At 58.4% G+C, this 14431-nt stretch overlaps 2 protein-coding genes across 2 annotated transcripts in view; both read right to left on the bottom strand.

The window, feature by feature from the left end:
- Positions 1 to 261: 261 nt before the first annotated feature.
- Positions 262 to 14431, bottom strand: part of Hebp1 (heme binding protein 1) — a 23337-nt gene continuing 9167 nt past the window's right edge. Inside the window, exon 5 of the mRNA XM_013025075.1 lies at positions 262 to 275. The gene's annotated coding sequence lies outside the window, so the exon portion shown is untranslated. The remainder of the gene's footprint in view (positions 276 to 14431) is intronic.
- Gprc5d (G protein-coupled receptor, class C, group 5, member D) lies at positions 3909 to 11684 on the bottom strand. The gene is made up of 3 exons (XM_013025040.1): positions 10790 to 11684; positions 5752 to 5819; positions 3909 to 3974 (listed from the first exon to the last, which is right to left on the bottom strand). Exons 1-3 carry the CDS (start codon positions 11682 to 11684, stop codon positions 3909 to 3911), a joined length of 1029 nt encoding a protein of 342 aa, XP_012880494.1.

Below are 14431 nucleotides of genomic sequence, written 5' to 3' on the forward strand. Positions count from 1 at the left end.
GCTGGCCGCCGCCCTTTGGGCCGCCTGGATCGCGCTGCTGCTGCGGCCCGAGCCCGGGCCCCAGTGGGACGACGCCGTGCTGGGCGCCGCGCTGGTGGCCAACGGCTGGCTGTTCCTGGCCGCCTTCGTGCTCCCCGAGTTCCTGCAGCTCACCAAGCAGCGCGACCCCCGCGACTACCCCGCCGAGGACGCGCCCTGCCAGCCGCGGCTCCTCACGCCGCGCCTCGGCCTCGGCCTGCACAACCCGGCCTTCACCCCCGAGGAGGCCCAGCCAGGTAACCCCCCCCCCCCGGGCTGCTGCGTGCACCTCCGGGGCCCGAGGGAGACCCTGACCCCGACAGTAGCGCACGCCTGTAGTCCCGGCTGCACACTGGAAGCGGGGAGGTGAGGATCCCAGGCTGAAAAATAACCAAGTGGCCCAGGGCCGGACAACGCCCTTGGGCTCTGACCCTGGGATGGAAATACAGAATGAAACAAACCAAAGAAAGAAGAGCTGCCCAGCGCCCGCAGCTCACGCCGGTCATCCCAGCTCCTCCGGAGACTGAGGTCTGAGGATGGCGGTTCAAAGCCAGCCTGGGCAAGAAAGTCCGTGAGACTCTGATCTCCCATGAACCACCAGACAACCGGAAGTGGTGCTGTGGCTCACATGGTAGAGCGCCAGCCTTGAGGGAAAGAGCTCAGGGACAGCGTCCAGGCCCTGAGTTCGAGACCCAGAACCAATGAATACACACACACTCTCTCATAGTCAATGCTGGCTGCTGGTGACTCTGTCACCTCTCAGCACCCCTCCCCCCCTTACCCCTCGCTCTGTGTGAGAGCTGCTGGGATTGAGCTCTTGTGATTCTCCTCACCCGTCTTGGACAGCTGGGGTTACAGGCGTGAGCTGCCCTGCTCAGCCTGAGCAGACTTCTCCCATGCACCCTTGGAGTGGCCTTGTGGGCAGGCGGTGCTGGAGTGCGCCTCCTCCGGGTCCCGGGGGACGTGTCATTCATTCATTCATCCATTCACTCGGCTGTCACTCATTCATGCCGTTGGCATCACCCCCAGCCGAGACCCTATGCTTCATTCATTAGTCCAAGTGTCTGCTGTCATTCGTTCATTCATTCCTGCAGCCGGCCTTGCTTCCGATTGCAGCCCTGAGGGCTGAATCTCCCGGTTTGCTGATGGACCCCGTATGTATGGGGTGGTCACGTGTGAGGAGTGACCGGCCGGGTTGGGCTCCCATGCGTCTCCTCTCCCTCCGCAGGTCCGCCAGAGCCGGGTGCCTCGCCCCACGCCCCATATTCCACCCACTTCCAGCTGCAGGTGATGGTCCACGCGCCCAGGAAGCCAGGCTGCCGTGGGGTGGGGTGGCCGGGCTGGGATTCCGTGGACACCCACGGAGGCCAGGGCTGGGCAGGATGAACCGTGTGGTCTCTCCCTTCTTAGGACCGAACCCCTGCCCAGGAGTTCTCCATCCCCCGGGCCCAGGCCTGGCCCGGCAGCCCCTACACCGACTACGACGGCCGGAAGGGGGGCCGCTGAGCCCGCCGGCTGCACAGCCGGCCCGTGTCCCGGGGTGCACATCGAGCCCTGGGGACCACTGTCACAGGGATGGCCCACCGTCCACGTGGGCGCTGGACCCGAGAGGCCTCACCCCAGATCCTCACCGCACGGTGGTATCTGAGACTCAGGGCCAGACTGTCTGCACTGTCACCGGTGACTGAAGGGTGTCCGGCGCCCACAAGCCTGCGTGGTCAGTGCCAGGAGTGACCTCAGCTTGGCCACAGCACACCCAGCCCGGCCGAGCCTCCACCCGCCTGGCCTCCCTGCCTCCACCAGGTCACACACTCACCCACGCGGTGCTGTCACCCTCTAGGTCTGCAATAAAGGCATGGGGCGTGTTGCTGAGCCTCCGATCGCAGTGTGGATGCGTCAGGACCTGGCCCCATGTCCCTTGGGGGTGGGCAGGTTTCCCCACTGCGCACCTGTGTGTGTGTGTGTGTGTGCACACGCGCGTGCGCACGCAACGCACATCATCCGGGTTTGAACTCACAGCCTCACCCTTGCCGGGAAGGTGTTCGACTGCTTGAGCCACACCCCCCACTCACATTTTTGCAGCAAGATCTCCTTGCCGGCTTGGCCGGCGACCCTCCCAGTTGAGGCTGACTTCATTAGATGGGTTACAGGCGCTACCACGGCGCCCCGCTTCTTGTTGGTTGAGCTGGGATCTCACTCAATTCCTGCACCCCTCCCCCCCTGGGCTCAAATAGTGATCCTCCCAATCCCAGCCTCCCCAACAGAGCCTGGGGCGGTCAGGCAGGCTTTCTCCCCTCCAAGGTCTCAGATTTCCACCCGCCTCTGGGCTGCTGTGCCTGACATGGCCACTGGGTGGCGGTAAAGCCCAGCCTTGAGCTTTACCCGGTGGAAGCCAGCGCCAGTCCCAGCTTCTGCGGGCCTCTGTGGGGTGTGCAGGAGCCCTCCCTCCTGCCCTCCCTCCTGCCCACCCACCCGCCTGCCTGCCCGCCCGCCCGTCCACAGGCAGCACCTGTGCTTGTGAAATGAAGGCTCTGGTCTCCTCCTTCATTCCTAGGGGTGCCCGAAGGGCTGGGAACCATCTGCCCCTCTCCTTCCTGCCCCCCTCCTTCCCACCTCCTGCCTCCTTTCTGGGATCAGGTAAAGCTCACGCCTGTCATCCCAGCCACTCAGGAGGCTGAGATCTGAGGGTCGAGGTTCAAAGCCAGCCCGGGGCAGGACACTGCTGTTGAGACTCTGGTCTTCCATGAACCACCAGAAAACTGGATGACATGCGCAGAAAAGTTTCAGAAGGAACGCGAAACAGCCCTGGCTGAGCAGCGGGCGCAGCGGCTGGGCAGCGGCTGAGACCAGAGTTCTGAAGCCACTGTCACCACACCAAGATGGCCCAGCCCGCCCCCCCCCCAGCCCGGCCCAGCCCCTCCCTGCGGGTCCCCTGGGGGCTTTATTTGGGGGAGCGTGGGGGGCTATATGGACCCACTCTCTATTCTTTTGGTTCCCCTTTTTCCAAGCCCCAGAGTCCGCCCAGCGGAGCCAGAGGTCCCAGAGCTGTGGTGGGAGTTGGGTAGAGCGTTGAGGGGCTGGTCTGTGCATGAGCTCATACTTAGGGCTTTGGCCAAATGGGACAGAGGCCCTGTGTGCACGTGCGCGTGTGCGCGCGCGCGCACACACACACACACACACACACACAGCCTGCCTCAATCCTCCCACGTGCATTCTGTGCACCTGCTGTTCCTTCCTCCTTTCCTTCCTGTCCCACCATCGCCCTCAGTTAACCAAGTTGTGTGTGTGTGTGTGCCAAATTCTAGGACTTGAACTCAGGGCCTGGGCGCTGTCCCTGAGCTCTTTCAGCTCAAGGCTGGCGCTCTACCACTTGAGCCACAGCGCCACTTGTGGTTTTCTGGTGGGTCCTTGGAGATCAGAGTCTCATGGCCTTTCCTGCCCAGGCTGGCTTTGAACCGCGATCCTCAGATCTCAGCCGCCTGAGTGGCTGGGATGCCAGGCTTGAGCACCAGTGCCCCTCAGTGGTCAACTTTTGTCACCCACATATTTTCCGTGTGGTTAAAAGCTAACAGGAGGAGGGTCCGCTCATGTGGCCCCCATGTCACGGGGCTGTCACGTGGCGGTGTGCTCAGGCTGGGGCCCCCCTACCTCCCCTGTTCCCCCCACACCACCTGCGAGCGACGTGGGTGAAGAAAGACGTGGAGCCGGGGCCAGGGCAGCAGGGTTGTAATCGGTGTGGGGGGCCGGGGTGGGTGGGGGCTGGGGTCCGAGGGGCCAGGCCGGGTGGGGGGGTCGCTGGGGTCTGAGGGGCCTGGCTGGGTGGGGGTCGCTGGGGTCCGAGGGGCCTGGCCAGGCGGGGGTCCGTCTGGGGTCCACGGGGCAGGGTCAGCTCACACGGCCGCGTCCACGCTCAGGGCGGTCCTGGGGAGGAGTTGGCCCTGCGAGGGCTCAGCAGTCTGCGGAGGAGGAAATGCACACGAGGTCAGCCCAGCCAGCAGAGGCCCACGTCCAGCGCGCATGCGCTCCCCGCGGGCTGTCGCTCTGTCTGTCCGCGGCCTGTCCCTGCCCCTCTGTCTCTGTCTGTCTGTCTGCCTGTCTCTCTTCCTCTGTCTCTCTCTTTCTCCTGTCTGTCTGTCTGTCTTGTCACATGTCCGTGGGACTGTAAGAGGGGTTGGGAGAAAGGAAGAGAGTCATGGAAATCGATTGCATTGATGTATGAGGATAGGAAACTTCCAGAAGGAATGAGAACTATAGATGAGCTTATAGACTCCATGCACGCAGATCCTGTATACGGTCCACACGTGTGCACATGGATCCCATACACAGTCCACACACGTGTGCACATGGATCCTGTACAGATACATGTGCACACAGATTCTGTATGCAGTCTACATGCATGCGAACACATTCTGTATGCAGTCCACATGTGTGTGCACACAGATTCTGTACAAGTCCACATGCATGTGCACACATTCTGTATGCAGTCCACATGCATGTGCACACAGATTCTGTACAAGTCCACATGCATGTGCACACAGATTCTGTACAAGTCCACATGCATGTGCACACATTCTGTATGCAGTCCACATGCGTGTGCACATAGATTCTGTGCAAGTCCACATGCATGTGCACAAGATTCTGTACGCAGTCCACATGCGTGTGCACACAGATCCCCCCACACGTGTGCACTCGGATCCTGTACACAGTCCACACGTGCTGGTGGAGCACATCATGGGGCCCAGGCACCGGCTCCGCTGTGCAGTGGGCAGGGGCAGGACAAAGGTGACCGTTCACTTGGTGTGCATGTGGCAAATAGAAAAACACCCGCTGACATTGTTTTAAGAAGTGGGGAGGGCCAGGAAGGCGGTTCAGTGGTAGAGCGCTCGCCGTGCATGCACGAAGCCCTGGGTTCGATTCCTCAGCACCACATAAGCAGAAAGCTGGAAGTGGTGCTAAGTGGTAGAGCGCTAACTTTGAGCTGAAGAGCTGAGGGACAGTGAGTACCCAGGCCCAAAGTTCAGGCCCCATGACTGGCAAGCAAAATAAACCAAAGAAGTGGGGAGGAGAGGGAAGGAAGGGGAGGGGAGGGGAGGGGAGAGAGGAGGGGGTTCGGATGGAGGTACACTCTGGGCATGTGTAGAAGTGTCCCCGCTCTTGAGAAGCTTCTAGAACGCAGCACTCACTCCCTGTCAGTCAATCCCCTGTGGGTTCCTGGGGTCTGGAGCCCAACGAACCCAACTGCTCATTAACAAGCTTCTTTTTTTGGGGGGGTGGGGTCGGTTGTGGGGCTTGAACTCAGGGCCTGGGTGCCGTCCCTGAGCTCTTTCACTCCAGGCTGGTTCTCTACCCCTTGAGCCACAGCTCCACTTCTGGTTTTCTGGTGGTTCATTGGAGATCAGAGGATCACGGGCTTTCCTGCCTGGGCTGGCTTTGAACCTCGATCCTCAGATCTCAGCCTCCTGAGTGGCTGGGATGCCAGGCGTGAGTCCCCCCTCCCCCACCCTGTGCTCTGCATCAGTGGAGGCGGTGGAAAGCGTGGCGTTTGTGCCGGATGAAGGTGGGGGGGCGCCTTGTGTCTTGTGGGGTTTGAGTTGGGATGGATCAAGTACCGCAGGATCTGGGGGTGGAGCTGCCTTGCCTGTGCACTCTCTGTCTGTCTCTCTGTCTGTCTGTCTGTCTCTGGATCCTGAGGGCTGGCTGGCCCCTCCTGGGAGGGCGAATGGGGGCATTTACCTGCGGCTGGAGGGGGACGCCATGGGGGGTTAAGGCTACATCCTCCTCAGCTCCTTCGCTGTCTCGGGCTGCAAGCCAAAGCGGGGAGGAAGGCCTGGGTTAGTGTCGGGGATTGTGGGGTGTCGGCCTGAGCACGGGGATAGCCTGGAACACAGGCCGGGTGGTGGATGGGATAGCCTGGAACACAGGCCGGGCGGTGGACGGGATAGCCTGGAACACAGGCCGGGCGGTGGATGGGATAGCCTGGAACACAGGCCGGGCGGTGGATGGGATAGCCTGGAACACAGGCCGGGCGGTGGATGGGATAGCCTGGAACACAGGCCGGGCAGTGAATTTTTTTTTTTTTTTTTTGCTGGTCTTGGGCCTTGAACTTGGGGCCTGGGCACTGTTCCTGAGCTCTTTTGTTCAAGGCTGTTGCTCTACTACTTCTGGTTTTCTGGTGGTTCATTGGACATAAGAGTCTCACAGACTTTCCTGCCCTGGGCTGGCTTTGAACGGCGATCCTCAGATCTCAGCCTCCTGAGTCGCTGGAATTAGGTGTGAGCCACTGGTGCCCGGCTGTGACCACAGGCTCCTGGAGGCTGGGGCGCTGGGTCTGGCGGGGCGTTTGTGACATGCAGAGCTGAGCCTCAAAGCCCCAACCCGCGGCCAGCTCTGCGCTTGCCGCTGCCCCTGCCGGCCCCCTCTTCCCTGGAACCACACAGGCGGCCTGAAGTGAGGCTCATGCACTAGGGCCTCCTGCCTGGCAAGCATTGGGCCCTGGGTTCGAATCTCATAGCCATCCAGTCACAGGTCAGCAGATGCGTCTCCAGATGTGTACACACACAAGGGGTGGAAATACACCCGCGTCCCCAGACACCCACTGCTTCCTCATGGTGAAGAGATTCTAGATCCTTCCTTCCAGTGTAAGCATGCCACAGTGCCCTAGGCCTCCAGTAGCTCAGCACAGACCTGAGCCAAACTCTCCTGCCTGCCTGGATCAGAACCACAACGCCTCCTCCTTGTCCCTGACCCTCACATCCGGCCTCCCAACCGCCACGGGGCCCACGGAACTCCAGAGAGTGAAACAAGGGCTTCCGGGGGAAAACGTGCTAGAACTACACAGTGCCCCGAACCTAGGGCCCTTCTGCCTGCCTGCCTGCCTGCCTGCCTGCCTTCCTTCCCCTCCTCTTTCTCTCCTTCCTTTCCTTCTCTCCCTCCCTCCCTCTCCCCACCACCCCCAGACTAGGACTTGAACTTGCTACCTGACACTCAAGTTCCATAGCTGGCCCTCTACCGCCTGAACCACGCCTCTAGTCCCCCACTTGGGTCTCTTTGGTAAGGCCGAGGGGCCCTGAGGAAAACCAAACATGGAGAATCGGCAAGAAGTTGGTATTGGCTAGGAAACGTGGTGGGAGGCTGAGCTGATTTTTTTTTTTTTTGCCAGTCCTGAGACTTGAACTCAGGGCCTGGGCGCTGTCCCTGGCTCACGGCTGGCGCTCTACTACTTGAGCCACAGTGCCGCTCCTGGCTTTTTCTGTGTATGTGGTGCTGAGGAATGGAACCCGGGGCTTCATGGGTGCTAGAGATGCATGTCCGTCTGTCTGTCTGTGGCTGGAGATTCTGGGGCAGAGCAGCGGATCCAAGTCGCCCATGGCGTCTCGGGGGACCTTCCCACACCAGGCCCGGGGTGTTCACCCCCGGCTGCTCGGTGACCGCAGTGATGGCATTTATCGCCCTGGAGCAGATGTTCCAATCTCTTAGGATTAAGTCTGTCAGCCGCTCCGGGGAGGGGCGGCTTAGATTTCTAGGAAATGGAAATCTTAATCGTCCAGCGGCGTTGTCCACCATCTCCCGTGTCCCTGATTACCCCAAGACCCCCGCCCGGCAGGTGCCATGACCCAGCTGGCCCAGGGTGGCCCAGGACGAGGCCTAGCCACTGTGACACGGCTAGACCAGGTGGGTCATGGGTGCCCACGGCATGCTGACAGAGTCGAACTCAGCACAACACCGTGCGATCGGGGCAGGGCAAAGAGACGGATGGACAGACAGGCAGACAGACAGGCGACGCGGATGGTCTGCCCACCGCACCCTCCTGACCACGACGCAGTCCAAGCGGCTCGGCCCTGTCTGCTCAAGACCCACAGAACATTCCAGATGTTGCTAGGCCCAATTCTTATTTCCTAGCTATGTGTACGTTTTGCTAACAAGGTGCAATTCTGCACATTATTATTATTATTACTATTGTTATTATTATTGATATTGCCAGTCCTGGGACTTGAACTCAGGGCCTGGGAACCGTCCCTGAGCTTCTTTTGCTCCAAGCTAGCGCTCTACCACTCGAGCCACAGCACCATTTCCAGCTTTTTCTGTATATGTGGTACTGAAGAATCAAACTCAGGGTTTCGTGCATGCTAGGTGAGCACTGTACCACTGAGCCACCTGCCCAAGCCCTGCACCTTTTTATTATAGTGTATTTTTAAAATGTTGATACTGGGGCTTGAACTCGGCCTGGATGCTGTCCCTGAGCTTTTGTGCTCAAGGCTGGTGCTCTACCGCTTGAGCCACAGTTCCACTTTTGGCTTTTGGGTGGTTCACTGGAGATAAGGATCTCACGGACTTTTCTGTCCAGGCTAACTTCAAACTGAGATCCTCAGATCGCAGCCTTCCAAGTAGCTGGGAAGACAGGTGTGAGCCACAGGTACCCGGCTCTGTAACCAGCCCAATGCTGGTTACACTCAGCCACTTGGTCCTCTTTTCCAGTCAGAACTATGGAAAGAATTCTCAAGAAAGATGACTGACTCTCTGGCCGGCAAGCACGGAACACATCTTACAGGCAGGACACCAAGGTCCTGGGCCCGATCAACAAAACCGACAAGGACCAGTGGCTGACTTTATCTAAACTGAACTTCACCTGGGTAGGCGATTTGTTGTAGCATACGCTCGCTTATAAGGAAAGCTCATATGAAAATTTTGACTATGATGCGTGCCAAATACTAGGCAAAAGAAGATCAGGGCTAACTGGTGGCTCCCGCTGGTCATCCCAGCTACTCAGGAGGCTGAGATCTAAGAATTGTGGTTCAAAGCCAGCCCGGACAGGAAAGTACATGAGACTCTTAACTCCAATGAACCACCAGAAAACTGGAAGTGGCGCTGTGGCTCAAGTAGTAGAGCACCAGCCTTGAGTGAAAGAGCTCAGGGACAGCGCCCAGGTCCTGAGTTCAAGACCTAGGACCAAAAAATTAAAAAAGACTACCAGAGCTGGGAATGTGGCTCAGTGGCTGAGTGCTTGCCTAGCATGCATGAAGCCCTGGGTTTGATTCCTCAGTGCCACGTACACAAACTTAAAAAATTAAAGAGAAAAAATTATTGAAAAAATATAAATAAATAAAGGAACATCGCCATTACATAGCAACACTAAAATGCAAGACATCATTCGCCTGTTACAGACCCTGAAAAGGACATAAACTACCACTCTGGCCTGAGGATAATCCAGGAGGGGGTTCAGAAAGTGTGTTAATGAGGTCTGATATATTCCCAGATGAGTGAAATGAACTGATTTCACCCGGTTTGCAAGGTGCGGGCGGGGGGAGGGAGGCCGCAGCATCTGTGTCCACGAATAAGACATTCCCGAGCAAAATAGAGCCAGGTTGGTGTGGAATTCCTCGTGGGCAAAGGTGTGACCTGGAAATTCCCACGCACGCATGGGCTGCGTTGCCTTGGGAGTCTCCATCATCCCACCATCCGGGGCTTTCTTTGGGAATTTAGATGAGGGGTTGCTTGTCGTTTAAAACCTTGAGCAAGACTGCCAAGAGCAAAGCAAATCCCCTGCGAAGCAGAGCTGGGGGTGGCGGGCTGTGACCTCTGTTGGAGGTCAGACTCTTGCAAGCTGGTTTAAAGCGATGCTCGCTTAAATTAGCTTGGAGACTCCAAAAGTCTTTGGCTTTTGGGCTCCAAGGCCCAGCAGAGACACCCGGGCTGGGCTTTGATGTCCGATGACTGGACAGGCCAAGCCTAATTTGGGGCTGGGTTAGGCTCATTATTTTGTGGGTGCCTCTTTTTTTGGGGGGGAGGGTAGCTTGAGCACTTTAGAAGTCACGTCTTATTTATTCGGGGCCTTTGACTCATTTCTTTCTTGGCTTTTCTCCATAAAGCTTCTGTGCTTTGGAAAATGTCATTTATTTATTCATAAAAATTTAACCTTCATTCTGCGCGTGCGTATGTGTGTGTGTGTGTGTGTGTGTGTGTGTGTGTGTGTGTGTGCTGGTTCTGGGGCTTTGAACTCAGGGCCTGGGCACTGTCCCTGAGTTTTTGCTTTTTTTTCCTCAAGGCTCCTGCTCTACCATTTGAACCACAGCTCCACTTCCACCTTAATTTATTTTGCCAGTCCTGGGCTTGAGCTCAGGACCTGGGCACTGTCCCTGAGCTGCTTTTGTTCAAGACTTAGCACTCTACCATTTGAACCACAGTGCCACTTCTGGCTTTTTCTGTGTATGTGGTGCTGAGGAATTGAATCCAGGACCTCATGCATATGAGGCAAACTACCACTGAGCCACCTGCCCAGCCCCCATTATTATCATTATTATTATTATTATTTTATGTGTCAGTCGTGGGGTCTGAACTCTGGGCCTGGGCACTGTCCCTCAGGTCTTCAGCTCAAGGCTGGTGCTCTACCACTTGAGCCACAGCGCCACTTCCAGCTTTTTCTGCTTATGTGATACTGAGGAATCAAACCCAGGGCCTCAGGCATGCAAGGCGAGCACTCTACCACTGAGCCACCTGCCCAGCCCATTATTATTATTTTTTAATGGTCCATTGGAGATCAGAGTCTCCGGACCTTTCCCACCAGCCTGACTTTGAACGTTGGTCCTCGGCTTCCAAAGTAGCTGGGATTATAGCTGTGCCCACCAGTGGCCGGCTCCCAGCTTGAACCATGAAGTTCCTCCAAAGCTGACCCTTCCTTTGTAGTCCATCCTGCTGTCCTGCGCCCTGTGTTTTCTCTCTGGTCTCTGCCTGCCCTTCTTTTCTGAATCTGGGAGGTGGGGGGGGGGCTCATTACCTCGGGATAGCTCCTGGTTATCCATCCGCAGGCCGCGCTGGTAGACCGGGGCAGGGCAGGTGTGAGCCGGGGCGGGGCTGTCTTGGCGGCAGGCCCGGTAGAGCAGGCAGAGCTCGGGGATGATGTAGATGAAGAGGAAGGCCCAGGCATTGGTGACCAGGCCGATGCAGACTACAGCATCGTCCCAGTGCGGCTGCCGCTGCAGCTGCGGGTTCCCCCGGGTGAGCATGGCGATCCAGGTGGCCCAGATGACGGCGGACACGAGCGCCGTGGCGAAGATGAGCCGGCCGGGCCGCCGCCAGCGCTCACACGGCCCGCAGAAGGCCGCCTTGGCCACGAAGAGCGTGAGCGCCAGGAGCAGCAGCACGTAGACCGTGAGCGCCACGAAGTCCACGTTGAGCTGCTCGGGGGTCATGCGCTCGAAGGTGGGGCCGCGCGTGGTCACCAGGGTCACGTACTCGATGGCCAGCACCGTCTGCAGCAGGCTCAGGCCCACGGCGATGGCCAGCAGCGTGGGCCAGGAGAAGGAGCCGCAGCTGCGCGCCATGCGCACCAGGTTGGACGCGTGGGCCAAGAGGCAGGAGAAGCAGAGCGCGAAGAGGACGCCGAAGAGGAAGAAGCGCACGGGCGCCGTGCGGTGGCTGAGCGGCAGGATGAAGGCGAAGGCCAGGCCGAAGAGGCCCAGCACCCCCAGCAGGAAGAGGAACTGCGTGGGGAGCACGTTCCAGCGCGCGCACTCCTGCACGCGCCGCAGCAGGAACAGGACGGCCAGGAGGAGCAGGATGGTCACCACGATGCCGATGGCCGCCAGGGACTCCAGGACCACGGCCCAGGGCCCCTCATCGTCACAGAACAGGTAGTGCTCCTCGGTGGACTTCACGCAGTCCTCGAACATGGCGGCCAACGGGTGGGGCGCGCTCCGGTTCCCTGCGTAAAACAGATGGGCGGGATAAGGCCCAGCCCGAGTCCAGGGGGGGCCTGGTGCGGCCTGGGGTGGGGTGTGTGCCCAGGGCCTGGGCATCAGCTCTTCTCCCAACCTGGATGGAGACACCCGCATCTCAAAGGATCGGATGCCCCGGGGACACTGTGGCAGACGCACATCCTGCGTTCTTCTTTAACTCTTGAGGTTGATTTGGTGCCAGTCCTGGGCCTTGAACTCAGGGCCTGGGCGCTGTCGCTGAGCTCTTTCACTCAAGGCTGGCGCTCTACCACTTGAGCCACAGCGCCCCTTCTGGTTTTCTAGTGGTTCATTGGAGATCAGAGTCTCATGGACTTTCGTGCCCGGGCTGGCTTTGAACCACGATCCTCAGATCTCCTGAATTGCTGGGATGCCAGGTGTGAGCCACCGGCACCCAGCTTCAAGTTACATCTTGTTTGACTTCTGATATCTACTTGGTGCCAGTCCTGGGGCTTGAACTCAGAGCCTGGGCGCTGTCCCTGAGATGCTTTTGCTCAAGGCTAGCGCTCTACCACTTGAACCACAGCTCCACTTCTGGCTTTTTCCTGTGTATGTGGTGCTGAGGAATCGAACCCAGGTCTTCACACATGCTAGGTGAGCACTCTACCACTGAGCCACCTTCCCAGCCCCAACTTATGGCTTTTTATAATTTCTTGGAGATAAATCATATGGACTTTCTTGTCCAGGCTGGCTTTGAACTGAGCTCCTCAGATCTCAGCCTCCTGACTAACTAGGATGACAGGCGTGAGCCACTAGTGCCTGGCAATACCTATTTATTTGTGCCAGTCCTGGGGCTTGAACTCAGGGCCTGGGCTCTGTCGCTAGCCTTTGTGCTCAAGGCTGGCGCTCTACCACTTGAGCCACAGTTCTAGGTCTGGCTGGTTGTGGTTCCTTGGAGATCAGAGTCTCACAGACTTTTCCACCCAGGCTCAACCCTGATCCTCCGAGCTCGGCCTCCTGAGTAGCTGGGACGACAGGCCTGAGCACCGGTGCCCGGCTCTGATACTGTTTAAATACCACGCTTCCTTAGGGGCTGAGAAAACCAGAGACGCATACAGGCGGCCCTCAGAGAGGGGAACTGGCAACACAGGTGACCCCGACTTGTCAGCAGGGTGGGAAGTTCACCTGTTTTCCCACCTGATTCTCTCCTCAGAAGGCAAACACACGGTATTGTGTATTCAGGAAGCTCGGGTGGCAGGCACTAAATGACCCTCAGCACCCAGAGGGGCAGCCTGGAGTCCAGCCGGCCTGGCCACCCCGTCCCCCCTGCCTTGGGTAACCCCAAATCAGCACCCAGAGCCGCATGCCAGCCCCCCTCCCCTGGCCTTCCTGACCCCTGCGCCCTGGGTCGGTGGCCCCTGCCTGGGAGCTGGCAAGGCCGGCACCCCAACTCACCTGTGTCCACGCGAGGCGGAGGCTGCTCGGTGTGAGTGAGAGAGGAGCCGTGACTCCCCTTCTTTAATCTCTGCCCAAATGGGCGGAAGCGGTGCCAGCCTCACCCAGACCCGGCCCGGCCTATAAAAACGCCCGGAGGGGCCGAGGGACACGCCTAGCCCGATTCTTCGGCCATGGCTGCGTTTCAGGGTGAAAACGGGGATTTCTCATTCTCCTGTTGACCCGTGTGTGTGTGTGCACACGCCTGTGTGCACGTGTGTGTGAGCTTCAGGGTGTGTCTCCACCCATAGATTTCAATTCAAGCTACAAGAGGCCCACACCAGTGGTCCCATGCCCGGCAGGATGCTCTAAAAAAGCCATTTCAAGCCGGGCGCGGTGGCTCACGCCTGTCATCCCGGCTACCCAGGAGCCTGAGATCTGAGGATTGTGGTTCAAAACCAGCCCGGGGGAAAGGACACCCTGTGAGATCCTTATCTCCAATGGACTACCAAAAAGGCAGAGGTGGAGCTGCGGCTCAAGTGGTAGAGCGCCAGCCTTGAGTGAACTAAAAGCTCAGGGACGGCACCCAGGCCCCGAGTTCAAGCTGCAGGATTGGCACGCGTGTGTGCATGACACACACACACATACATTTCCAGAGACTTCCTCATGTTCGAGTTCTAAGGTTCAGGAGGATGCCTTCCAACAATGTCAGCTGAGCTCTGCTGAGCAGGAAGGATCACACACAGGACTGGCTTTCCCTATTCTGTTTTGCCTTGGGAAACCCTTCCTCGTGATGTCTGGCTGGGCGGGCTGGACAAGAGTCCCAGCACTGTGCTGTCCAAGGCTGTCGCTGGACATTGGAGCAGGCTTCCTGTTTGTTCCCAGGCCCAGGAGGTGCTGGAGGATGATGCGTGCGGCCTGCGTCCCCCTAGCCACCAGCTCCTCCTTGGTTCTTTTAATGAATATGAGATCCTCTTCTCTCCTTCCTCCTCCTGTTTTCCCTCTTTCTCTTCCTTTTTTTTTTGCTGGTTTTAGGACTTGAACTCGGGGCCCGGGTGCTGTCCCTGGGCTCTTTCACTTCAGGCTGGCGCTCTACCACTTGAACCACAGCGCCACTTCCAGTTTTCTGCTGGATCATTGGAGATGAGTCTCATGGGCTTTACTGCCTGGGCTGCCTTTGAACCGTGATCTTCAGATCTCAGCCCTCTGAGTAGCTGGGGTGACAGGCGTGAGACATTGGTGCCTGGTGAAAAATCCAATTTTTCGGAGCTGGGAAGGTGGCTCAATGGTAGAGTGCTTGCCTTGCATGC

This window comes from Dipodomys ordii, unplaced genomic scaffold (genome assembly GCF_000151885.1).
Source record: "Dipodomys ordii isolate 6190 unplaced genomic scaffold, Dord_2.0 Scaffold81, whole genome shotgun sequence".
NCBI lineage: Eukaryota > Metazoa > Chordata > Mammalia > Rodentia > Heteromyidae > Dipodomys > Dipodomys ordii.

Coding starts and splice junctions, on each gene's coding strand:
- Gprc5d (XM_013025040.1), bottom strand. CDS start 11,684: ATGTTCGAGGACTGCGTGAAGTCCACCGAGGAGCACTACCTGTTCTGT. Junction 5,820..10,789: donor TAACCAGGAGCTATCCCGAG/GTAATGAGCCCC, acceptor TTTGGCTTGCAG/CCCGAGACAGCGAAGGAGCT. Junction 3,975..5,751: donor GCGTCCCCCTCCAGCCGCAG/GTAAATGCCCCC, acceptor CCTCCTCCGCAG/ACTGCTGAGCCCTCGCAGGG.